The sequence below is a fragment of the Artemia franciscana genome, chromosome 2 (genome assembly GCF_032884065.1).
Source record: "Artemia franciscana chromosome 2, ASM3288406v1, whole genome shotgun sequence".
In the NCBI taxonomy this organism is placed as follows: Eukaryota; Metazoa; Arthropoda; class Branchiopoda; order Anostraca; family Artemiidae; genus Artemia; species Artemia franciscana.
Window position 1 is genome coordinate 62,225,762 of NC_088864.1, and position 27,449 is coordinate 62,253,210.

A 27,449-nucleotide genomic window follows, 5' to 3' on the forward strand; every position below is an offset into this window, starting at 1 on the left:
GGTCCCGGTTTTGCTACTTTAGGCTTTTCCAGGTAAGCTAGGACGATGAAATTTGGCAGGCGTATCAGGGACGGGACCAGCTTAAATTATAAATAGTCATTTTCCGAATTTGACCATCAGGGGGGAGTGGGGGGCCGGTTAATTCGCAAAAAATAGAAAAAATGAAGTATTTTTAACTTATGAATGGGTGATGGATCTTAATGAAATTTGATGTTTGGAATGATATTGTGGCGCAGAGCTCTTATTTTAAATCCCAACCAGATCTGCTGACATTGAGGGGAGTTGGAGGGGGGGAAACCTAAAATCTTGGAAAACACTTAGAGCGGAGGGATCGGGACGAAACTTGATGGGAAAAATAAACACAAGTCCCAGATACATGATTGACATAATCGGAACGGATCCAATCTCTTTGGGGTAGTTGGGGGGAGGGGGGGTAATTCTGAAAAATTAGAAAAAGTGAGGTATTTTTAACTTACGAACGGGTGATTGGATCTCAATGAAATTTGATGTTTAGAAGGATATCGTGTCTTAGAGCTCTTATTTTAAATCCCGACCGGATCTGGTGACATTGGGGGGGGGGAGTTGGGAGGGGGAAACCGAAAACTTGGGAAACACTAAGAGTGGAGGGATCGGGATGAAACTTTTTGGGGAAAATAAACACAAGTGCTAGATACATGATTGACATAAACGGAACGGATTCGCTCTCTTTGGGGTAGTTGGGGGGGGGGGGTGGGATATTTCTGAAAAATTAGAAAAAATGAGGTATTTTTAACTTACGAACAGGTGATCGGATCTCAATGAAATTTGATATTTAGTAGGATATCGTGGCTCAGAGCTCTTATTTTAAACCTGACCAGATCTGGTGACATTGGGGGGGGGGGGGGGTTGGGATGGGGAAACCTAAAACTTGGAAAACACTTAGAGTGGAGGGATCGGGATAAAACTGGTGGGAAAAATAAACACAAGTGCTAGATACATGATTTACATAACTGGAACGGATCTGCTCTCCTTGGGGTAGTTGGGGGAAGGGTTAATTCTGAAAAATTAGAAAAAATGAGGTATTTTTAACTTACGAACGGGTTATCGGATCTCAATGAAATTTGATATTTAGAAGGATATCGTGTCTTAAAGCTCTTATTTTAAATCCTAACTGGATTTGGTGACGTTGGGGGAAGTTTGGGGTGGGGGAGCCTAAAATCATGGGAAACGCTTAGATTGGAGGGATCGGAATGAAACTTGGTGGGAAAAATAAGCAGAAGTCTTATATACGTGATTTACATAATTGGAACGGATCCGATCTATTCGGGGGGGGGGGGAGGTGAATTCTGAAAAATAAGAAAAATGACGTATTTTTAACTTACGAAGGAGTGATCAGATCTTCATGAAACTTCATATTTAGAAGGACCTCGTAACTCAGATCTCTTATTTTAAATCTCAACCGGATCAAGCGTAATTGGGGGGGGGGCAGTTAGGGGGGGCGGAAATCTTAGAAAATACTTAAAGCGGTGAGATCAGGATGAAACTGGATGGGAAGAATAAAAACTTGTCTAAGATACGTGACTGACATTACCGGACTGGATCTGCTCTCTTTGGTGGAATTGGAGGGGGGGGTAATTTGGAAAATTGAGGTATTTGTAACTTACGAAAGAATGGCCAGATCTTAATGAAATTTGATATTTAGAAGGATCTTATGCTCTAAAGTTCTCTTTTTAAATTCCGAACAGATCCTATGACGTTGGGGGGAGTTGAAGGGGAAAACTGGAATTCTTGGAAAACGTGAAAATTGGGGTATTTTTATCTTACGAATAGATGATCGGATCTTAATGAAATTTGATTTTTAGAAAGAACTCATGTCTCAGAGCTCTTATTTCAAATCTCGACCAGATCGTTTGACATTGTGGGGAGTTGGAGGGGGAAATCTTGGAAAAACACTTGGAGTGTAGGAATGGGGTGAAGCTTGGTGGATAGAATAAACAAATATCTTTGATGCGTGATTGACAGAATCGTACTGGATTCGCTCTCTTTGGGGGAGTTAGGGGGAGGGGTTCAGTGATTTGGCGAGTTTGGTGCTTCTGGACGTGCTAGGACGATGAAAATTGATAGGCGTGTCAGGGAGCTGCACAATTTGACTTGATAATGTCGTTTTCCCAGATTCGACCATCTGGGGGGCTAAGGGAGAGGAAAAATTTGAAAAATTAGGTATTTATAACTTACGAGTGGGTGATCGGATCTTAATGAATTTTGATATTTAGAAAGACATCGTGACTCAGAGCTCTTATTTTAAATCCTGACCGGCATTAAGCCTCTCATTTTCCTTTTTAAATCAATCTATTGATTCATAGAATTTTGTTAGAGCTCATACCGTATGATCTCTTGGCTCTTAGCTCTTCTCGCCTCGTCACAAGTGCCGTATGAGCTCTTAGCTCTTGTTTTAGTTTTTTTTTTCTTTTCGGTTTTTAGTGTTTTTAGTTTTTTTATTAGTTTTTAGTTTTTTTTTCTTTTTAGTTTTTTTGTAGTTTTTACTTTTTTAGTTTTAGTTTTTTAGTTGGGGTGGCGCTTCGCGCCACCCCAACACCTAGTTGGTGGGGGCGCTTTGCGCCCCCCAAGCCCCACCCGCGCGCGTAAGTTGCTACGCGCCATATTAGTTACAAGCCATTGTAGTTGTGTCCCTGTGTCCCACCTGTGAATATAGATTTATATATATTTATTTATGTTTTTAACTACGTAAAACTTGCGAATATACAACATTCTTCGCTGTCCCGTTGTCTGTATACATAAATTGATTGTCAGGTTTCCCGACTCTTGAACATGCAACATATAATAGTCCATGAGAAAAACAATCAAACATTCCTGTGTCCCCATCGTCATTTATATATCTCCGTGTGCCCCCCGGCGTCCTGTCAAGATTGTGGCCTCTATTAGGTTTTCCATTGTTTTTTTACGTCAAGTCGCGTGCCATTGCAAAGCTTTGGTGGGTTGATATTTCTTAAAAGTATTATTGGTACGCCTATTTTTAGTTGTAGCACGTGTGGTGGAATTCCTGAAAGATCTATGGAATTTAAAAATTCAGATGGATAATTAACCGCTTCATTTGGTTCCAAAACTGTGTCGACTGACTTGTAAAGGACTGCCTGGTCCCGAATCTTGGTCAAAACAATATTGTTGATTTCGTGGACGTCTATATTTTTGGGTGCAAGAATCGCTCTTTCACTTAGCCATTTATTATTTTTATAATTTTTTAGAATATTTGGAAATACTTTTTCAATCAATTCATTTTTGGACGTCATTAAATTACAGAAATCAGCAGGTAGTTGTATACGTCCTGAAATTGAGTCTACTGGGAGCTTTCTGTTTCCAATTGCCAGCAATTGATCTGAAAATGTTTGACCAGAGTCATCGTTTTGCAATCGAACACGCATATTTGTAGTTAATTTTAATATTTTTACGTGTGCCCATAAATTAGAATTTTTCAGGCAAGCATTCATTTCGTCTGCAGGAGTTGATCTAGGTATTATCGGTAATGTTTGCCTGAAATCTCCCGCAAGCAATATTAATGTGCTGCCAAAGGGTTTCGACTTCCCTCTCAAATCTTTCAAGCATTGATCCAGAGCCTCGAGCGATTTTTTGTGTGCCTTTGTGCACTCATCCCAAATAATAAGTTTGCATTGCTGCAATACTTTACCCATCCCAGATGATTTGGAAATATTGCACGTGGGAGTTTCTATAGAATGCAAATTCAGAGGCAATTTCAAAGCGGAACGAGCAGTTCTTCCACCAGGCAGCAATGTTGCGGCTATTCGGGACGACGCAATTGCTGTGTGATGACACACAGACAGACAACTTCTATATATATAAAAATAAGTTGTCTGTCTGTGTGTCTGTCTCTGGATCAGGTGACGTCATGTTTCTGTGTCGACTGACGTCATCAAGTTAGTTGTCGTCATTTTTGCTATGACGGTGACGTCATTAAAGATATTTAAGACATATATGTTCACGTAGAAATCTATTAATGTTTAAGTTTAAAATGACTGATGAACTTACAATGGCAAAAGCCGATGAAGATGCTCAAAGAGTCTATGCCAAAAAACTTGCTGCTGATAGAGAAAGTCAGAAAAGAAAGCGTGCCGAGGAATCAAAAGAACAGCAAGGAAACAGGCTTGAGGCTAAATAACGCAAAACCGCGCAGTTAGATGAAGATCCACCTGGACAGCGAGAGTCAAAACATATCAAAACTGAAAATGATAGCGATGATGATTGGGTTTGGGATCTTGACTTGAATAAGGTCATCAATGCCTACCAGATTTTAGTTAAAAAAACAAAGGTTCGGCGATATGTATTTCATAGTGAAGTTAAAAATAAAGAAGAAAAAAAAAACTGAAAAAAAAAATGTAAAAAATTAAAAAATACTAAAAAGAAAAAACACTCAAAGAGAAATTACAGACCGGGACACAAATGACGACTGGGACAGAGGGAATATAAATAACGACCGGGACACTCAAAGAGAAATTACAGATTGGGATACCGGGACACAAATGACGACCGGGACACAGGCAATATAAATGACGACCAGGACACAGGTATTTAAGAATATCGTTCAAAGACAAATTTTTAATTGTAAGAAGACCGTTGAAAGAGAAATTTCTAATTGTAAAATGACTTAAGAACCTACAATGGTGGGACATAGGGACACAACTAAAATGGCGCGTAACTAATATGGCGCGTAACGACTTACGCGCGCGGGGGGGCTTGGGGGGGCGAAGCGCCCCCACCAACTAGGTGTTGGGGTGGCGCGAAGCGCCACCCCAACAGCTAGTATTTTTATATATATCTATCTATATATATAAAAATAAGTTGTCTGTCTGTGTGTCTGTCAGGTGACGTCATGTTTCTGTGTCGACTGACGTCATGAAGTTAGTTGTCGTCAGTTTTGCTATGACGGTGACGTCATTAAAGATATTTAAGACATATATGTTCACGTAGAAATCTATTAATGTTTAAGTTTAAAATGACTGATGAACTTAAAATGGCAAAAGCCGATGAAGATGCTCAAAGAGTCTATGCCAAAAAACTTGCTGCTGATAGAGAAAGTCAGAAAAGAAAGCGTGCCGAGGAATCAAAAGAACAGCAAGGAAACAGGCTTGAGGCTAAAGAACGCAAAACCGCGCAGTTAGATGAAGATCCACCTGGACAGCGAGAGTCAAAACATATCAAAACTGAAAATGATAGCGATGATGATTGGGATTGGGATTTTGACTTGGATAAGGTTATCAATGCCTACCAGATTTTAGTTAAAAAAACAAAGGTTCGGCGATATGTATTTCATAGTGAAGCTGAAAAATAAAGAAGAAAAAGAAAACTGAAAAAAGAAAAAATGTAAAAAACTAAAAAATACTAAAAAGAAAAAACACTCAAAGAGAAATTACAGACCGGGACACAAATGACGACCGAGACAGAGGGAATATAAATAACGACCGGGACACTCAAAGAGAAATTACAGACTGGGATACTGGGACACAAATGACGACCGGGACACAGGGAATATAAATGACGACCAGGACACAGGTATTTAAGAATATCGTTCAAAGACACCGTTGAAAGAGAAATTTCTAATTGTAAAATGACTGAAGAACCTACAATGGCAACACCCGAGGAAGCTGCTGCTTGCCTGAAAAATTCTAATTTATGGGCACACGTAAAAATATCTATATATATAAAAATAAGTTGTCTGTCTGTGTGTCTGTCAGGTGACGCCATGTTTCTGTGTCGACTGACGTCATGAAGTTAGTTGTCGTCATTTTTGCTATGACGGTGACGTCATTAAAGATATTTAAGACATATATGTTCACGTAGAAATCTATTAATGTTTAAGTTTAAAATGACTGATGAACTTACAATGGCAAAAGCCGATGAAGATGCTCAAAGAGTCTATGCCAAAAAACTTGCTGCTGATAGAGAAAGTCAGAAAAGAAAGCGTGCCGAGGAATCAAAAGAACAGCAAGGAAACAGGCTTGAGGCTAAAGAACGCAAAACCGCGCAGTTACATGAAGATCCACCTGGACAGTGAGAGTCAAAACATATCAAAACTGAAAATGATAGCGATGATGATTGGGTTTGGGATTTTGACTTGGATAAGGTCATTAATTCCTACCAGATTTTAGTTAAAAAAACAAAGGTTCGGCGATATGTATTTCATAGTGAAGCTGAAAAATAAAGAAGAAAAAGAAAACTGAAAAAAGAAAAAATGTAAAAAACTAAAGAATACTAAAAAGAAAAAACACTCAAAGAGAAATTACAGACCGGGACACAAATGACGACCGGGACAGAGGGAATATAAATAACGACCGGGACACTCAAAGAGAAATTACAGACTGGGATACCAGGACACAAATGACGACCGGGACGCAGGGAATATAAATGACGACCAGGACACAGGTATTTAAGAATATCGTTCAAAGACAAATTTTTAATTGTAAGAAGACCGTTGAAAGAGAAATTTCTAATTGTAAAATGACTGAAGAACCTACAATAGCAGCACCCGAGGAAGCTGCTGCTTGCCTGAAAAATTCTAATTTATGGGCACACGTAAAAATATTAAAATTAACTACAAATATGCGTGCCCGATTGCAAAACGATGACTCTGGTCAAACATTTCAGATCAATTGCTGGCAATTGGAAACAGAAAGCTCCCAGTAGACTCAATTTCAGGACGTATACAACTACCTGCTGATTTCTGTAATTTAGTGACGTCCAAAAATGAATTGATTGAAAAAGTATTTCCGAATATTCTAAAAAATTATAAAAATAATAAATGGCTAAGTGAAAGAGCGATTCTCGCACCCAAAAATATAGACGTCCACGAAATCAACAATATTGTTTTGACCAAGATTCGAGACCAGGCAGTCCTTTACAAGTCTGTCGACACAGTTTTGGAACCAAATGAAGCGGTTAATTATCCATCTGAATTTTTATATTCCATAGATCTTTCAGGGTTTCCACCACACGTGCTACAACTAAAAATAGGCGTACCAATAATACTTTTAAGAAATATCAACCCACCAACGCTTTGCAATGGCACGCGACTTGCCGTAAAAAAAACAACGGAAAACCTAATAGAGGCCACAATCTTGACAGGGCCTTTTGAGGGTGAGGCTGTTCTTATTCCTCGCATTCCCATGATTCCAACAGATCTGCCTTTTCAATTTAAAAGATTGCAATTCCCAATTCGATTAGCATTTGCAATCACCATTAACAAAGCTCAAGGTCAATCATTAGAAAAATGTGGTATAGATCTTAATACTGATTGTTTTTTCCCATGGACAAATGTACGTTGCATGTTCGAGGGTCGGTAAACCTAACAATCTATTTATATGCAGCGACAATTGGACAGCGAAGAATGTTGTATATTCGCAAGTTTTACGCAGTTAATTTGTATTGTATCTATCTATCTATCTATCTATATAAAAACGAGTTGTGTGTATGCATGTTTGTTTTGTTTGTAGAAAGAGCGTTTGCATATGACGTCATTATTAGTACATATGGCTTTGTATATGCACAGACAATGGGAAAGCCAAGAATGTTGTATATTCGCAATTTTTACGTAGTTTAACTCCTGCAGACGAAATGAATGCTTGCCTGAAAAATTCTAATTTATGGGCACACGTAAAAATATTAAAATTAACTAAAAATATGCGTGTCCGATTGCAAAACGATGACTCTGGTCAAACATTTTCAGATCAATTGCTGGCAATTGGAAACGGAAAGCTCCCAGTAGTGGGAAAGCCAAAAATGTTGTATATTCGCAATTTTTACGTAGTTTGAAACACATATATAAATCTATCTATATTCACAGGTGGGACACAGGGACACAACTACAATGGCGCGTAACTAATATGGCGCGTAACAACTTACACGCGAAGGGGGGCTTGGGGGGCGCGAAGCGCCCCACCAACTAGGTGTTGGGGTGGCGGAAGCGCCACCCCAACAGCTAGTAGATATATAAAAATAGTTGTCTGTCTGTGTGTCTGTCAGGTGACGTCATGTCTGTGTCGACTGACGTCATGAAGTTAGTTGTCGTCATTTTGCTATGACGGTGACGTCATTAAAGATATTTAAGACATATATGTTCACGTAGAAATCTATTAATGTTTAAGTTTAAAATAACTGATGAACTTACAATGGCAAAAGCCGATGAAGATGCTCAAAGAGTCTATGCCAAAAAACTTGCTGCTGATACAGAAAGTCAGAAAAGAAAGCGTGCCGAGGAATCAAAAGAACAGCAAGGAAACAGGCTTGAGGCTGATAGAGAAAGAAAGAACAGAAGCGTGCCGAGGAACTACCAGAGAAACGCGAAAGCAGACTTGCTGCTAAAAGAGAAAGTGAAAAAAGAAGGCGTGCCGAGGAATCACAAAAACAGCAAGAAATCAGGCTTGCTGCTGATAGAGAAAGTAAGAAAAGAAAGCGTGCCGAGGAATTACAAGAACAGCAAGAAATCAGGCTTGCTGCTGATAGAGAAAGTAAGAAAAGAAAGCGTGCCGAGGAATCAGAGCAACCTGAAAGTTATCGCCTGGCATTCAGGTACAGTCCAGTCGATGATTATAGCTTGAGTTGATGTGTTCAAATCGGGATAATGTCTAAAATTTGTCCCTATTGCAAGGCCTTGAAATTCAATGGTGAAACAATGGGAACGTGTTGTACCTCAGGAAAAGTTAAACTTCCTCTATTGGCTGCACCACCAGAGCCATTGAAGACTTTCCTTACTGGAACTACGTCAGAATCTAAGCGTTTTATGTCTTCATCAGTGATAGAAATTCTGAATTGAATGCACGTTGCAAAATTTCTCCCAACGTTGAAAGGACAATCGTTTCCCAATTGCAACATCTTTTCCACGAAAATAATAATTTAGTGCGTCTGTTCAAAACAGCCATCGATTTGATGCCTACTGATACGCATAAAATTGTTATTTCCGCTGACAAAACGCCTCCTGGCCAACATGTGCGTAGATACAATGCTCCAACTATCGACGAAGTGGCAATCGTTATGGTCGGTGATCAGTTTTTACCTCGAGATATTATTCTTCATAAGCGAAACGCTCAGTTGTTAAGAATTGCTGAAACTCATCGATGCTACGATGCCCTACAATATCCTATCATTTTTTGGGATGGAGCCGACGGCTATCACTTTAATATTAAACTGATGAATCCAGCCACTAACAAAGAAATGAATAAGAAATGCAGTGCAATGCATTATTATTCCTATAGACTAATGATTCGGCAGGATAAAGAAAATTATATTTAAAATGCCGTGAATTGTTTCACCAATTTGTCGTTGATATGTATGCTAAAATTGAATCAGAACGTTTGCTATATATCCGCCTGAATCAGACCAAGCTCCGCTCTGAACAATACATTCATTTGGGAGATGCAGTTATAAATGACGGTAATACCACAAACGTTGGAAGATTAACCACCATCGAAGTAGATAACCAGTGGGTTGTTCCATATTCCCCATTATTATCAAAAACATTTAATGCACACATAAACGTTGAATACTGTAACTCCGTAAAGGCAATCAAATACATATGTAAATACGTCAACAAAGGCAGTGACATGGCAGTTTTTGGCTTGCAGCCCGAAATCAAAGATTTCGACGAAATCGTACAATATCAGGCTGGAAGATACATAAGCAGTAATGAAGCTGTTTGGCGAATTCTTTCATTTCCGATACATGAACGTAGTCCAGCTGTGTTCCTTAGCGGTACATTTACAGAATGGTCAACGTGTTTATTTCTCGGAAACCAACGTGCAACAAAGAGCCCTGAATCCACCGGATACAAAATTAACAGCTTTTTTTCGCTTTGCAAAAATGATTCTTTTGCAAAAAAACTGCTGTATACTGAAGTGCCTTCGTATTACACGTGGAATACTAAAAATAAAGTATTTGAACGTCGAAAACAGGGTAAGTCAGTCGACGGCCAACCTACCATCTTCAAAGATACCACGATAGGAAGACTCTACACCGTTCACCCCAATCAACATGAATGCTTCTTTCTACGCCTGCTTTTGGTGAATGTACCCGGTCCGACATCCTTTGAGTATTTGAGAACTGTAAACGGTACTATACATGACACTTACCGTAGTGCATGCCAAGCTCTGAATTTATTGGAGAATGACAAACACTGGGATAACTGCATCAATGACGCGTGCGAAACGTCAACCCCGAGTCAAATTCGTGCATTGTTTGGCATCATTTTAACAACTTGCTCTCCATCAGCTCCTACAGAGTTATGGGAAAAATATAAGTCAAAAATGTCCGAAGATATACTCCATCGAAAACAGTTAGAGACGTCAGATATGACTTTTGATTTTACATCAGAAATTTTAACTACACTTTAGTTATTATAGAAGATTTGTGCGTACGTATGGCAAACAAACCTCTTCAGGATTTGGGAATGCCTTCACCTAACCGTATCGCTGCTGTTTCGACATGTGTAGAATTGGATCGTGAACAAAGTTACAGTACGAGTGATCTATTGTCGTATGTACAAAATAACATTTCCAAGTTAACGTCGGAACAAAAAGACATTTATGATACGATAATGCATTGTGTCGATAACAACGTTGGAGACATTTTCTTTTTGGATGCGCCAGGAGGTACTGGTAAAACGTTTGTGATAAAACTGATTCTGGCATCAATTCGATCAAAAAATGATATAGCGTTGGCAATTGCGTCGTCCGGAATAGCCGCAACATTGCTGCCTGGTGGAAGAACTGCTCATTCCGCTTTGAAATTGCCTCTGAATTTGCATTCTACAGAAACTCCCACGTGCAATATTTCCAAATCATCTGGGATGGGTAAAGTATTGCAGCAATGCAAACTTATTATTTGGGATGAGTGCACAATGGCACACAAAAAATCGCTCGAGGCTCTGGATCAATGCTTGAAAGATTTGAGAGGGAAGTCGAAACCCTATGGCAGCACATTAATATTGCTTGCGGGAGATTTCAGGCAAACATTACCTATAATACCTAGATCAACTCCTGCAGACGAAATGAATGCTTGCCTGAAAAATTCTAATTTATGGGCACACGTAAAAATATTAAAATTAACTACAAATATGCGTGTCCGATTGCAAAACGATGACTCTGGTCAAACATTTTCAGATCAATTGCTGGCAATTGGAAACGGAAAGCTCCCAGTAGACTCAATTTCAGGACGTATACAACTACCTGCTGATTTCTGTAATTTAGTGACGTCCAAAAATGAATTGATTGAAAAAGTATTTCCGAATATTCTAAAAAATTATAAAAATAATAAATGGCTAAGTGAAAGACGATTCTCGCACCCAAAAATATAGACGTCCACGAAATCAACAATATTGTTTTGACCAAGATTCGAGACCAGGCAGTCCTTTACAAGTCAGTCGACACAGTTTTGGAACCAAATGAAGCGGTTAATTATCCATCTGAATTTTTAAATTCCATAGATCTTTCAGGGTTTCCACCACACGTGCTACAACTAAAAATAGGCGTACCAATAATACTTTTAAGAAATATCAACCCACCAAAGCTTTGCAATGGCACGCGACTTGCCGTTTAAAAATACAATGGAAAACCTAATAGAGACCACAATCTTGACAGGGCCTTTTGAGGGTAAGGCTGTTCTTATTCCTCGCATTCCCATGATTCCAACGGATCTGCCTTTTCAATTTAAAAGATTGCAATTCCCAATTCGATTAGCATTTGCAATCACCATTAACAAAGCTCAAGGTCAATCATTAGAAAAATGTGGTATAGATCTTAATACTGATTGTTTTTCCCATGGACAATTGTACGTTGCATGTTCGAGGGTCGGTAAACCTAACAATCTATTATATGCAGCGACAATTGGACAGCGAAGAATGTTGTATATTCGCAAGTTTTACGCAGTTAATTTGTATTGTATCTATCTATCTATCTATCTATATAAAAACGAGTTGTGTGTCAACTTTTTGTGGACACAACTACAATGGCGCGTAACTAATATGGCGCGTAACGACTTACGCGCGCGGGGGGGCTTGGGGGGGGGCGCGAAGCGCCCCACCAACTAGGTGTTGGGGTGGCGCGAAGCGCCCCCCAACAGCTAGTATAGATATATATATATATATATATATATATTATATATATATATATATATATATATATATATATATATATATATATATATATATATTATTATTAGGCCTAAACCAACTCCATATGTCCCAACTCAATTTTTCTATATATGTATACTAGCTGTTGGTGTGGCGCTTCGCGCCACACCAACTACACCACACACTTTTATTTTTTATTTTTTTTTTCATTTTTTTTTTGTTTTGTAGCTTTTTTAGTTTTTTTTAGCTTTTTTTCTTTTTACCTTTTTTAATTTTTTTTTCATTTTTTCAGTTTTTCTTTTTAGGCTTTTCTTTTTTTTAGTTTTTTTTTTGTTTTTTAGTTCTGTTATCTTTTTAGTTTTTAGCTTTTTTAGTTTTTTTTAGTTTTTTACTTTTTCTTATTTTTTTTAGTTTTTTAGTTTTCTTTTTCTTCTTTATTTTTCAGACGTCATATGCGGACAAACAAACACACATATGCGGACAAACTTACAACTTACTTTTAGAAGATAGATATATAGAAAAATCTATAGTCGATGACTGAATATTTCGCGGGTGTTAGCCATCGCATAATTACCAGCATTATTAGTAGCAAGTCCACAAAATAGGTCATTAATTTTCCAGAGACGAAACTGCAGTATTAAAAAAATCAACAAACTTTTACGAATCCTCACTAAGAATAGTGATCATCAGAAGAGGTTCGACCCTTAACAGAACTCAAAACTTGAACATAAAATAACTAAAATTACATGAAAACAAGCCTCATACTTACTATATATCAAACAGTTCGTGGTAACGAACTGTAGTAAGGAGCGACCCGGCTCAATAGTAAACAAAACTCTTTAAACATATAAGTTTCATCAAATTTAGTCTTTGTCATCAAAAGTTACGAGCCTGAGAAAATTTGCCTTATTTCGGAAAATAGGGGGAAACACCCCCTAAAGGTCATCGAATCTTAACGAAAATCACACATTCGCATTCGGCGTATCAGAGAACCCTATTACGAAATTTCAAGCTCCTATCCACAAAAATGTTGAATTTCGTATTTTTTACCAAAAGACAAATCACGGGTGCGTGTTTATTTGTTTGTTTGTTTTTACCCCCAAAGTTCATCGTATCGACCAAGTGGTCCTAGAATGTCGCAAGACGGCTCATTCTAACGAAAATGAAAAGTTCTAGTGCCCTTTTTAAGTGACCAAAAAAATGGAGAGCACCTAGGCCCCCTCCCACGCTCATTTGTTCCCAAAAGTCACCGGATCAAAATTCTGAGATAGCCATTTTATTCACCATAGTCGAAAGCCTAATAGATATGTCTTTGGGGACCACTTACTTCCCCGCAGTCCCCGTGGGAGAGGCTGCAAGTTCCAAACTTTGACCAGTCTTTACATACAGTAGTGGTTATTGGGAAGCGTCCAGACGTTTTCAGGGGGATTTTTTGGTTTGGAGGTGGGGTTGAGGGGAGGGGGCTATGTGGGAGGATCTTTCCTTGGAGGAATATGTCATGGAGGAAGAGAAATTCAATGAAAAGGGCGCGGGATTTTCTGGCATTACTATAAAAAAAATGAAAAAATAAACATGAAAAAGTTTTTTTTTAATTGAAAGTAAGGAATAGTATTAAAACTTAAAACGAACAGAGATTACTACACATATGAGGGGTTCTAAAAATACTTCAGCATAAAGAGCGAGGTATTTAGGAGAAAATAAATACCTCGCTCTTTATGCTAAAGTATTTTTAATAATTTAAACTATTTATTCTACGGCCTTTCCGATTCAGGGGTTATTCTTAAAGAATTGGGACAAAATTTAAGATTTAGTGTAAAGAGCGAGGTATTAACGAGGGGACAAACCCCCTCATATACATAATAAAAATATAAGAATATAAAAGTTTGTTACGTAAGTTAATTCTTAAGTTACGTATAATTTTTACTAATAAAAACGTTCGTTAAAAATTAAAAGTTCTAGTTGCCTTTTCAAGTAACCGAAAAATTGGAGCGCAACTAGGCCTCCTTCCCCACCCCTTATTTCTCAAAATCGTCTGATCAAAACTAAGAGAAAGCCATTTAGCCAAAAAAAGAATTAATATACAAACTTCATTTTAATAATTTATGTGCGGAGAGCCAAAATCAAACATGCATTAATTCAAAAACGTTCAGAAATTAAATAAAAAAAAAATACTTTTTTTTAACTGAAAGTAAGGAGCGACATTAAAACTTAAAACAAACAGAAATTAATCTGTATATGAAATGGGTTGTCCCTTCCGCAATCCCTCGCTCTTTACGCTAAAGTTTGACTCTTTACCACAATTCTACTTTTTAAAACAATTAAAATTCTACTTTTTAAGAAAATTCTACAATTCTACTTTTTAAAACAATGTTCAGCTAAAAGCAAGGAGCAACAACAAAATTAAAAACGAAAAATGTTGTTTCTGTATGACGGGATGGAGCTGCTTCCTCCTTATCCCCTCACTTTGCGCTAAAGTTTGACTGTTTCCCAGTTCTTTAAGAACAACTGCTGAACCACAAGGGCCATTAAATTGTAATAAGAAGCTTTTTTTGAAGCACTAAAAACTTCAGCGCAGGGAGTAAGGGATAGAGGAGAGTGTATCCCCCTTGTATAATACGGAATAATTTCTGTTCGCTTCGATTTTCGATGTTACTCTTTAATTTCAGTTACATTGATTTTAGGTTTGCTTTTGTTTAATTTCGATCGTTTTTCAACTCATTTCGGCAAATCTCCTTCCCCCTCCATGGAAAATTTACTCGCAGAATTCAACCCCCTTCCCTCTACCCAAACACAAAATTGCTCCCATTGTCAATTCCATCGCGGATAATTCCCTGGGAATTTAGAAAAGGCGTATATCAAAAATATCCATGTGAATAAAGATGAACAGGAAAACAATTCAGACTCATTCTATATTTATCTGAAACCTTTGTGAGGCTTAGAAAATTTGGCTATTAAAATGTACTCTTTGGGTATCTAACTCCCAATCTACAAAACGACACATCTCGCTTCCTTTGTAACAGCTAAAACGAACTTATAAATCATTTTAGTTAAATGAGGCCTAAAAATAAATATAAGAAACACTTTAATGTAATAACATAATCAGAATGACCTCGCAAAAATATTATAAAGAAACGAACAGAAACCAACATAAAAACGAACAGAAATTACTCTGTACATGAAAGGGGCTTTTCCTCCTCAGTGCCTCGCTCTTTACGCTAAAGTTTGACTCTTAACTCTACTTTTTAAAACAGTAAGAAACTTTAGCGTAAAGAGCGGGGCGTTGAGAAGAAAAAGCCCCTTTCATATACGGAGTAATTTATGTTCGTTTTAAGTTTTAATGTTGCTCCTTACTTTCATTTAAAAAAAATTGTTTTTTTATTTAATTTCTGGACGTTTTTGAATTAATGCATGTTTTGATCTTGGCTCTTCGCACATAGATAATTAAAACAAAATTTGCATATTAATTAGTTGCAACTAATCGGAAGATTTTGAGAAAAAAAGAGCGAGGGAAAAGGCCTATTTGCCCTCTAACTTTTTGATTACTTAAAAAGGCAACTAGAACTTATAATTTCGTACGAACGTTTTCATTGGTAAAAAATATACGTAACTTAAGAATTAACTTTTGTAAGTAACTTCTATATTCGTATGTTTTTATTGCGTATATGAAGGGGTTCAACCCTCGCTCTTTATAGTAAAGCTTAAATTTTGTCCCAATTCCTTAAGAATGACCTCTCAATCACAAAGGCCGTAGAATAAATAGTTGAAATTACTAAAAATACTAAGAGTGAGGTATTGCGAGGAAGTAAACCCCTCATATGCATGATAATTTTTGTTCGTTTTAAGTTTTAATGCTGCTCCTTACGTTCAGTAGAAAAAACTTGTCATATTTATTTTTTCTTTTTTTTCAAAAAAAGCTAGAAAATCCTGCGCCCCCTTCATTGAAATTCTCTTCCCCCATCAGAAGTTCCTCTATGGAAATATCCCCCCATATAACCCCCTCCCCACTCAATTCTTCCCCCTACACCAAAAAAATCCCCCTGAAAACGTCTGTAAACTTCCCAGTAACCATTACTATATCTAAATACAGGTCAAAGTTTGTAACTTGCAGCCCCTCCCACGGGGACTGCGGGGAAGTAAGTGGTCCCCAAAGACATATCTATTAGGCTTTCAAATATGGTGAATAAAATGGCTATCTCAGAATTTTGATCCGGTGACTTTTGGGAACAAATGAGCGTGGGAGGGGGCCTAGGTGCTCTCCAATTTTTTGGTCACTTAAAAAGGGCACTAGAACTTTTTTAATTTTCGTTAGAATGAGCCCTCTCGTGACATTCTAGGACCATTCAGTCGATACGATCACCCCTGGGAAAAAAACAAAAACAAACAAAAAACGCATCTGTAATCTGTCTTCTGGCAAAAATTGCGAAATTCCACATTTTTGAAGATAGGAGCTTGAAACTTCTACAATTAGGTTAATTGATACGCTGAATCTGATGGTGTGATTGTCGTTAAGATTGTATGACTTTTAGGGGTGTTTCCCCCTATTTTCTAAAATGAGGCAAATTTTCTCAGGCTCGTAACTTTTGATGGGTAAGACTAATCTTGATGAAAGTTATATATTGAAACTATTGGTATCAAAGTTCCATTTTGTAGCGTTTCGGTTACTGTTAAGCTGGGTCGCTCCTTACAACAGTTTGTTACCACGAACTGTTTAAATCAGTTTCTGATAAATCAGTTTCTCATGTCAGAATTGTCAATAGATGGAGAAAATAAAACAGGCAAACAAATAAACACGCATCTGTGAAATTTCTTGTGGTGAAAATTTAAAATTCCATGCTTTTGTAGATGTCAGCTTGAAAAGTCTACACTAAGTCTCTTAGATATGCTGAATCTGACAGTGAGGTTTTCATTAAGATCATTCGATTTCCTTAGGTTATTTCCTCCTAGACTTGGCAAATTTAGTCCTCTTTGGGGAAAATTATAGTTTGGTACTCAAAAAGGGCAAACATGTCTTTTTCTTGTTCCAAAATCTTTTTAATCACTGACAAACAGCACTAGAATTTTCAATATCCGTTCGAATGAATTCTTTCTTGATTTTCAAGTATTTGATACGATTACCACTGGAGAAAACAAAAGAAACAAACAAATAAAAACACGCATATGTGATCTTCCTTGTGGCAAAAATGTAAAATTCCATGTTTTTTTATCGGCAGCTTGAAACGTATACACTCAGTCTCTCTGATATGCTGAATCTGACGTTGAGGTTTTCATTTAGATCATTTGATTTCTTTAGGTTGTTTCTTCATTTTTCAAAAAAAAATTCTCTTTTTTTCAAAAGTCAATCACATTTTTTGAGGTTGGTAGTTTCTGATGATTATCTTTAAACTCGACAAGAAAAAAAATGGATCTTAATCGGCCTTAACAAATTTAAATTTTCACAAATTAGAAAAAATTTTAATCCTAAAAACCCTTGTAATGTTTCATTTTGTTATCAAAATTTGTTTCTTTTAGGGTTTTTTTAAGTTCTGACCAAAGCCATTTCTGATGTCTAATAATTTTTTATGGAACCTCTGGCAAAAGTTCTTATGCTAACCTAACTAACCTTCAAGTTCAAGAGTAAATTGGACGCTGAACTATCTTATCTTTAATACGTTTCTGCCATTGTACTGATTTTTACCATTGTAGTCTATTATGACTCGAGTCTGTTCGTTATTCCAACAAGAAGATTATATGAAATCACTTCCGATGGTGCCCAGAAAGACATATCATCTACTCCTCAAATGCAATTTGTTAGATTATAGTTGTGTGGTAATGGACGCTGTGCAGTACAGTATTTTGTATGTTAAATACTGGGAAAAAGTTGATGAATGCGCATTTCAAAAAACTCCAAGTGTATTTAAATATGCAATTGAAATACCTAGAAAGCACTCAAATACACATTTCTAAAACATGTATTTGAATGTTGCGTAATCAATGGCTACTAACCCTTCGGCTACCACTAGTACGGCTGCTACTACTACTTCTACTAGTACTTCTACTATCACTACTACTACTATTCTGCGATAACTGCTACTAGATCTAATACTTCTGGTAGTACAACTACTACTTCAACTGGTGCTACTACTACTACTTCTGGTGCTGCTACTACAACAGCAACAATAGCAGCAACGACTACCGCAAAGAATAACTGCTCTTTACGTTTACCGAGACTTAAAAAAACACAAAATCCTTTGCTAATATTCCAAAAGTACTCCATGAAAAAATTATTTATGTAAAATTAAAGAGTAAAACCTCTTAAGAGCTGAAAAAAATGTCAAATAGTAGTTCAAGGGTAAAAGGAATATAATTACTTCCAATAATTAAGTACTAAATGAACAGAAGTTACATTAAACAATCAAGTCAAACTTAAAATCAACAAAAACTACTATTAACGGGATCAGGGCTAGTGATCTCTATGGTAACTATGAAAAAAATACATTTTAAGCATTTTATTTTTTATAATGCTAATAAATCTAAAATTTCTTAACCTTTCAGGAATGAACATCTAAATATGTTCTGTCAATCTGAATTTTATTGGTTCTTTTCAGTAATCTTGGCCATAATGATGATTATCCTTTTTTTACGTTAAAATATACAAAACATTTAGAAATAAAATTTTTAAATAATATACGCGTTCAAAAAATTATTTTTAAACTTATTTTCGAAATAAAGTCTTTTTTCGAAATAATAATCCATTTAGATTGCATCCACATGTATAGAATCTGTTTCTAAGCCTTTATAAAAGTTTTCAGATTCACTGGAGGGGGAGGGGGCTATAATACTAATCTATAAAAATATTTTGAATGCTTCATAGAAAATTTTAATGTTTTTCAAAAGAAAGGTTTATATTTTCACGAACTCATTTTCTTTTCTAGGACTGGAATTGCTCCCAATCGAAGCGAGGTATGCAACGATCTTTTGAGTGCTTTAGGATCTGGTGATGATCTAGAGATTGAAGATGCCCATTATATAAGTTGTGAATTTCCCGGAGAAATGAATTTTTCACTAAGAGGGATGGAAGTCAATCATGTTATTTTATGCTTTATTCCAGAGCTCTATGCTTTACCAAAGGAGAAACGTGTAGCATTGAATGAAAAAATAGATTTATACCTCAGTGAACGTAAACGTGTAAGAATGGGCAAATGGCGACAAGAAGCACATTCGTTTCATAGAATTTTCAATAATTTTGATCATTGGCAAATGAGGAAGACCCATGATCTTATAGAAGCAATAAGTAGGGCGGTCACGAGTGTCACCATAGTCTATATGGAAGATATTTGTGAGGATTTATGGTTCAACCAAATCATAGAACGCTTTAAGGATGCTTCACCAAAAATTCGTCCAAATTATGCAAATAGAAACAGTAAACAACAAATTGAAAACATTGAACCATTGTACTTAAGTAAGGTACAACAATGTTACTACAATGGTTCATGGTACAACTTTGACAATAACAGAGCTGTCTGGAAAAATAATTGCGTGAATACGGCGGGACAGTTTTATTGTTTTTATTCTAGCTACTATCTATTGAAGCTTCAAAAAGATGAAAGAGCAAAGTTTCCCAGAGCAATTGGCAGAAATGAAAGAAACAAACAAAGCAGAAGTGCGGCACTGCCATGTTTTAATATTTTGTTTAAAGATCTTTGTTGTGATAGTGATTTAGACTCTGATTATTTACGTTTAATCATCCAAATGCTTGTGTTTGGACAAATAATATTATTTTTAAACATAATCGTTACAAATTTCAGCCACTACAAGAAAATTATTGTCACCCATCAGAAATCGAACAAGCAAGCAAAAATTGAACTTGATAACCGTAAAATAGAAAAATATTTAAGTGACTGGATGGAACAACTGAAAACTAAAACTGTAGAGGAGATAGCTCAGATTCTGGAACAAGACACTCGGTTTGAAACAATTAATAATCATCCATTTTCATTTTTGGTTAAAACTCTAATTTTTATTACAGAAACGAAATTATTCCCTATTATCCCCATTATCACCCAAGATTGTGATTGTCATGCGAACAATCAAGCATTTTCGTTGCTTGATTGCAATAGCTTATGGACCAGATCCATAAAAGTTGCAAAATTGGATGATATATATAAAGACTCATATTCAAAATTAGACACATTTCCAGAATTAGATGAATATCATCTATTTGGTAGTAATCTGCTATCAGATCTCTGTTTGGAAAAGACTGATAAATTCGACTTGAGTGATCTGAATCTGTATTTTGATGACCTACTTGTAGAAGGACCTAGTGTAGCATATTATATAGATGCCTTTGAATTGGCTGAAAGCGATTATAGTTTCCACAAAGATGTTTTGGGCCCATTAAAATATTTTGGTAAAGTTTTACACGGTTTTGAAAACGTATCATTTCCTTGGTTTAATAAAATTAAAGCCTTAAATTAAAATCAGACCGTATTTCCAGGTAAATTTAAAATAGTAACAGTGAATGATGAATGGGTTACATTTTACATCATCAACTAGATAAATAAAAGTCGAAAAATATGATCCCTGGACCAATTCAAGGATCTGTGAATTATATTTAGATGAATACCATCTATTAGACTGTAATTTACTCCAACATAAAAGAAGGTTTCCAAGGAAATTTAGTTCCTCTTGAACGATTTGAATTTGTATTTAATAGATCTATTTCCAGTTAGGCTTAATGGTTTATCATCTAGCCCATGTTCAGGAACCAGACTGGCTATTCGGACAGAGTCGCCACAGGTCCAACAAAAGTATTACTTTTAATAATTTTTCATCGAGCTAGTACTTTTTGAATACTTTCTATGAAAGTGATACTTTTATTTTTGGTATTTTTAGTATTGAGAGACAGCGGGGCTTTAGAGCACCTTATAGGGATATAGGAAATGCCTACCCATATCTAACAAAGCTCGCTACTTGTAAACCCCTTTCTTATGTATTTAGCAATCCTAGTACAGTCTGTTCTATTTATTTTGGAAAAATCCACAGATTCAAGCTTTAAATAGGTTTTCCAGACAGATGGTGTTGCCATTCCCCAGCGAGATTGTTCTGTGGTTTCTATGATTGCAGATGATCCGGCCTGTGTTAACAGTTTGGGTCATTTTCCACCAATTGGGCTATTCAGTATAGCGGGACAAGTTACTAAAAAACCTTGTAGCTGGTTTTTGGGCTTCAGATTTTGCTACTTTTGGGCTTAAATTTTCTTGAAACACAAAAAGAACATGCTGCTTGTTAAATTTGCCTGGCCATTTACCTTCTTTGGAGTCTTGGGCAACAGTATTGTCAAGTATCTTGGACTGTGAGAGATTCTGTGATAAATTCTTATTTGCGAGCCTGGCTTCTAGATACCGAAATTAACCTGAACTTTAAACAAAATTTTAATAACAATTATTTGTCGTGTTTTCTATAAATCTGTATTCAATGTCACACTTTTAAAGTATTTGGGAAGAGCTACTAACCTGTCTTTTAACTCTCTATTTTGGTCCTTGTATTATATTTAAGGATTTAGGGTAATCCTTAGGATTAGGGACCTTTACAATGAAGAATGTAAAGCAACTCCCAATAGAACCAAGCCTTACAGTAAGAATTAAATTGTTTTCTGTTGTGATGGTGCTGGATTTGTCCTATGTTCACCCATACCTAGTTTTTAATACAAATCTGTGCTTTTTGTATAATCACTCTGAGAGTCTCACTTGATTTTCATCCAAAAACAGTGCTGCCAGATTGGCTTGTTTCCAACCACCGTTGTCTTGTTTTAGCCGTTATGAGTGAGCTGAATTTTGCAGTGGGTGTGGGGTGGGAATCTTGGATTTTTTTTAAAAAAGAAGGGATTATTCTGTGCTTATTTGACTGAAAGATGAAAACCCTACAAAAATAAAACGACAAGAGCCCTCTTTAACGCATGGAACGCTATTTCACATTGCTTAGGAATTTATTCCTGCATGGCTGTGTGCTTGCGGGAGCTTGCTGAATTGTGAATTGATTATTAGTGGATTGATGAATTGCTTAGATTGATGAAAATCGAGGTGAACCAATTTGCACCTTTACCGACCTATGCAGCCTCAGATAGAAGCGCAAACTGTCGTCTGCGCTGTCTGTCTACAGCCAAGTATCTTGCAAAAAAGATTCCTTCTACAGGAAAAATAAAACCAGCCAAAACTACCAAATCCTCGTTCGATTTCCATCCCCTGTCAACAGAAATGTCGACAGACAATATTTTGAGGGTTCGATTAAACCCGTCGTCTACATTGTCGACAGAGAGTTTACTTTTGATAACGAAAAACTAGTAGTTCTTCGTTCCTCTGTTAACAGAGAATTTTCTCTGTTGACTTTTTTTCAAATAAAACACCAAATGACGAAAAGTTAATAATAGTGTTAGTGAAAATGTTGACATAGAAAGCAATTCCAACGACGATTAATTGTCTTACTTACTGCCATTAACATTATATGATAACTGTTTGTATTCACTAATTAATGACAATAGTTAAGAAGTACTCTTAGGCTAATATTTAATTAAGGTTCGTGGTTTATCCAACTATAACAATCATTTTGTAGTTTTTTAGTAATCATTTATCATAAATCATATATAATTTAATCATCATAATTTTGTGTTCTTTAAGTAATTAGAAAACTTATTTAGAGTGTGTTCCCGGTGAAATTTGCAATTTAAGTAAAATCTACTTCAAATCTTCTAAATCTTCTACTTCAAATCTTAAAATCTACTTAACCCGTCTTTGAAATTGTCAACAGAGAGTTTACTTTTGACAACAAAAAACTAGTAGTTCGTCGTTCCTCTGTTAACAGAGAATTTTCTCTGTTGACTTTTGTACAAATAAAACACCAAATGACGAAAAGTTAATAATACTGTTAGCGAAAATGTTAACAGAGAAAGCAAATCGAAAGAGACTCAATTGTCTTACCTACTGCCTCCAACATTATATGATAACTGTTTATATTCATTAAATAATGAGATTAACTAAGAAGTGATCTTAGGCTATTATTTGGTTAAAGGTTTTGTAGTTGATCCAACTATAACAATCATTTTGTTGCAAATTCCTTTCAGTAATTAGAAAACTTATTTAGAGTGTGTTCCCGGTGAAATTTGCAATTTAAGTAAAATCTAGTTCAAATCTTCTAAATCTTCTACTTCAAATCTTAAAATCTACTTAACCCGTCTTTGAAATTGTCAACAGAGAGTTTACTTTTGACAACGAAAAACTAGTAGTTCGTCGTTCCTCTGTTAACAGAGAATTTTCTCTGTTGACTTTTGTACAAATAAAACACCAAATGACGAAAAGTTAATAATACTGTTAGCGAAAAAGTTAACAGAGAAAGTAAATTGAAAGAGACTCAATTGTCTTACTTACTGCCTCCAACATTATATGATAACTGTTTATATTCATTAAATAATGAGATTAACTAAGAAGTGATCTTAGGCTATTATTTGGTTAAAGGTTTTGTAGTTGATCCAACTATAACAATCATTTTGTTGCAAATTCCTTTCAGTAATTAGAAAACTTATTTAGAGTGTGTTCCCGGTGAAATTTGCAATTTAAGTAAAATCTAGTTCAAATCTTCTAAATCTTCTACTTCAAATCTTAAAATCTACTTAACCCGTCTTTGAAATTGTCAACAGAGAGTTTACTTTTGACAACAAAAAACTAGTAGTTCGTCGTTCCTCTGTTAACAGAGAATTTTCTCTGTTGACTTTTGTACAAATAAAACACCAAATGACGAAAAGTTAATAATACTGTTAGCGAAAAAGTTAACAGAGAAAGTAAATTGAAAGAGACTCAATTGTCTTACTTACTGCCTCCAACATTATATGATAACTGTTTATATTCATTAAATAATGAGATTAACTAAGAAGTGATCTTAGGCTATTATTTGGTTAAAGGTTTTGTAGTTGATCCAACTATAACAATCATTTTGTTGCAAATTCCTTTCAGTAATTAGAAAACTTATTTAGAGTGTGTTCCCGGTGAAATTTGCAATTTAAGTAAAATCTAGTTCAAATCTTCTAAATCTTCTACTTCAAATCTTAAAATCTACTTAACCCGTCTTTGAAATTGTCAACAGAGAGTTTACTTTTGACAACATTAAACTAGTAGTTCGTCGTTCCTCTGTTAACAGAGAATTTTCTCTGTTGACTTTTGTACAAATAAAACACCAAATGACGAAAAGTTAATAATACTGTTAGCGAAAAAGTTAACAGAGAAAGTAAATTGAAAGAGACTCAATTGTCTTACTTACTGCCTCCAACATTATATGATAACTGTTTATATTCATTAAATAATGAGATTAACTAAGAAGTGATCTTAGGCTATTATTTGGTTAAAGGTTTTGTAGTTGATCCAACTATAACAATCATTTTGTTGCAAATTCCTTTCAGTAATTAGAAAACTTATTTAGAGTGTGTTCCCGGTGAAATTTGCAATTTAAGTAAAATCTAGTTCAAATCTTCTAAATCTTCTACTTCAAATCTTAAAATCTACTTAACCCGTCTTTGAAATTGTCAACAGAGAGTTTACTTTTGACAACAAAAAACTAGTAGTTCGTCGTTCCTCTGTTAACAGAGAATTTTCTCTGTTGACTTTTGTACAAATAAAACACCAAATGACGAAAAGTTAATAATACTGTTAGCGAAAAAGTTAACAGAGAAAGCAAATCGAAAGAGACTCAATTGTCTTACTTACTGCCTCCAACATTATATGAGAACTGTTTATATTCATTAATTAATGAGATTAACGAAGAAGTGATCTTAGGCTATTATTTGGTTAAAGGTTTTGTAGTTGATCCAACTATAACAATCATTTTTGTTGCAAATTCCTTTCAGTAATTAGAAAACTTATTTAGAGTGTGTTCCCGGTGATATATGCAATTTAATTCAAATTTAATCCGACCTAACTGCAATCCTAAAACAACTTACTAACTATTGTTTTCAGCCTCCGTTTTTTTTTTCTAATTAGGATTACACAGAATTTAATGCACTAAAACGCTCGTTAACCGTATTCAGAAAAATTTAAAACAAAATTTAATACGAGTTTAATTTTTGGTCTGGAGCGACATCTAATTATATAAGAAAAGAATAAGAAGAGTATTGTGTGCTTGAAACATTTAATTTTTGTTGTTGTTGATTTTGCCAGGGTTCATTAAGCATTTAATATATTCAATTGAATTGATAGAATTTATTTGTGATTGTGCCGGAAGTTGATGGAAATGTGACTGTGATTTGTGATTGAAGTCTATTGTGATGGTGCTGGAGTTGTCCTATTTCATCCATACCTAGTTTTTAATACGAATCTGTGCTTTTTGTATAATCACTCAGAGAGTCTCAGTCTAATCTAGGCTTTTTTTTAAAAAAAAGGGACTATTTTGGGATTATTTTGATAGAAATAACTTACTAACTATTGCTTTCAGCCTCCATCTTTTCTTATCTAATGAGGATTACACAGAATTTAATGCACTTAAAACGCTCGTTAACCGTATACACAATAATCTAAAACAAAAATTAATACTAATTTAATTCTTGATCTGGACCGACATCTAATTATATAAGAAAAGTATAGTGTGCTTGAAACATTTAATTTTGTTGTTGTTGTTGCCATGATCCATGTAGCTATAAAGCATTTAATATATATTGATCATGTCTGCGATATTTTGTGTCATTATGTTAGTTTTATGGTATTATGTGCCTTATTATGTTTATCTTCATTTTACAATTGTCATGCTTTTTTATTGTTATTATTATATACCCTGTTATGTATCTTAGCATCATGTGCTATTATTTTGTGTTATTTGTTGTTTTTTGCAATGGCCCAAAGAGGCTTTTGTTGAAATAAATATCTATCTATCCATCTATAAAGAAGACTCATATCCAAAATTAGATACATTTTTGGAATTAGGTGAATATCATCTATTTCGTAGTAATCTAATTTCAGAGCTTCGTTTTGGAAAGACTGATAAATTTGACGTGAGTAACTAGAATCTGTATTTTGCAGATCTACTGAAGAACCTAGTATGACATGTTATGTAGATACCTCTGAATTTGCTGAAAGTGATTATGGTTTCAACAAAGATGTCTTGGGTTCATTAAGAATTTTTAGTAAAGTTTTGCACGGTATAAATAATGTATCATTTTCTTGGTTTAATGAGATTAAAGCATTCAATTAAAATCCAGACAATGTTTCCAGGTAAATTTAAACTAGTAAACGAAAAATGAGGAATGGGTTACATTTTACATTATCAACTAGATAAATAAAAGTCGAAAAATATGATCCCTGGATCAATTTAAGAATCTATGAATTATTTTTAGATGAATATCAGCTATTAGATAGTGATTTACTTTAAGATAAAAGACGGTTTCCAAGGAAAGATGAGGTGCTCTTAAACGAAATGAATTTGTATTTTACGAAATGAAATGAAATATCAAACGAAATGAATATGAATTGATCTATTTCCAGTTGGGCTTGGTAGTGTATCATATAGTCTGCGTTATGAGACCAAACTGGCCATTTGGGGAGAGTTATCACGGGTCCTACAAAAGTATTACTTTTAGTATTTTTCATCAAAGTAGTATTTTTTGAATACTTTCTGTGAAAGTATTACTTTTAATACTATTTCCTGACGGTATTAGTAGTATAAGGTAGTAGGCTCTTATACTACATTCCTTTTGTAAGGTCACAGGACACCCTGGCTTTTTGAAGGTATTTCTAACAGGCATAAAATCGAAGTTTTAGTATTGAGAGATAGCGAGGCTTCGCAGCACATAATAAAGGCATTGGGAACCCTCCCAATATCTAACAAAACGTGCTAGTTGTAAACTATTTTCTTATGTATTTAACAACCCAAGGATAGTTTGTTATTTTTATTTTTTAAAACTCCACAGAGTCAAGCTTTAAATAGCTTTTCTAGACAGATAATATTGCCAACCCCCCCCCCCCCTTAAATTTTCAATTTAAATCAAAGCTCAGAGACCTTGACAGAGCGAGATTGTTTTGTGGTTTTCTTGAAAAGATTATAGACTGTCTCCAGGCTGTGCTATTAGGTTAGGTTAGGCTATTTTCCACCATTGGGCTATCCAATTTTCAGTTTCGTGGGACAAGTTATTAAAAAACGGGATTTTGGGCTACGATGCTTCAGAGTTCGCTAATTTTGGGCTTGAATTTTCTTGAAACAAAAAAAAACATTCCGCTTGTTAAATTTGCCTGCCCATTTACCTTCTTTGGAGTCTTGGGCCACAATACTATAAAGTGTCTTGGATTGTGAGAGCCCCCATCTTATTTGGCTG

At 35.5% G+C, this 27,449-nt stretch overlaps 1 protein-coding gene across 2 annotated transcripts in view; it reads left to right on the forward strand.

The window, feature by feature from the left end:
• The window catches only part of LOC136043904 (uncharacterized), a 77,046-nt gene extending 50,703 nt beyond the window's left edge, over positions 1 to 26,343 (forward strand). For both annotated transcript variants that reach the window (XM_065728940.1, XM_065728939.1), the window contains exon 3: positions 19,039 to 26,343. In XM_065728940.1, coding sequence (XP_065585012.1) covers positions 19,039 to 20,581 — 1,543 coding nt within the window. In that variant the 3' untranslated portion in view covers positions 20,582 to 26,343. The remainder of the gene's footprint in view (positions 1 to 19,038) is intronic.
• The last annotated feature ends 1,106 nt before the right edge of the window (positions 26,344 to 27,449 follow it).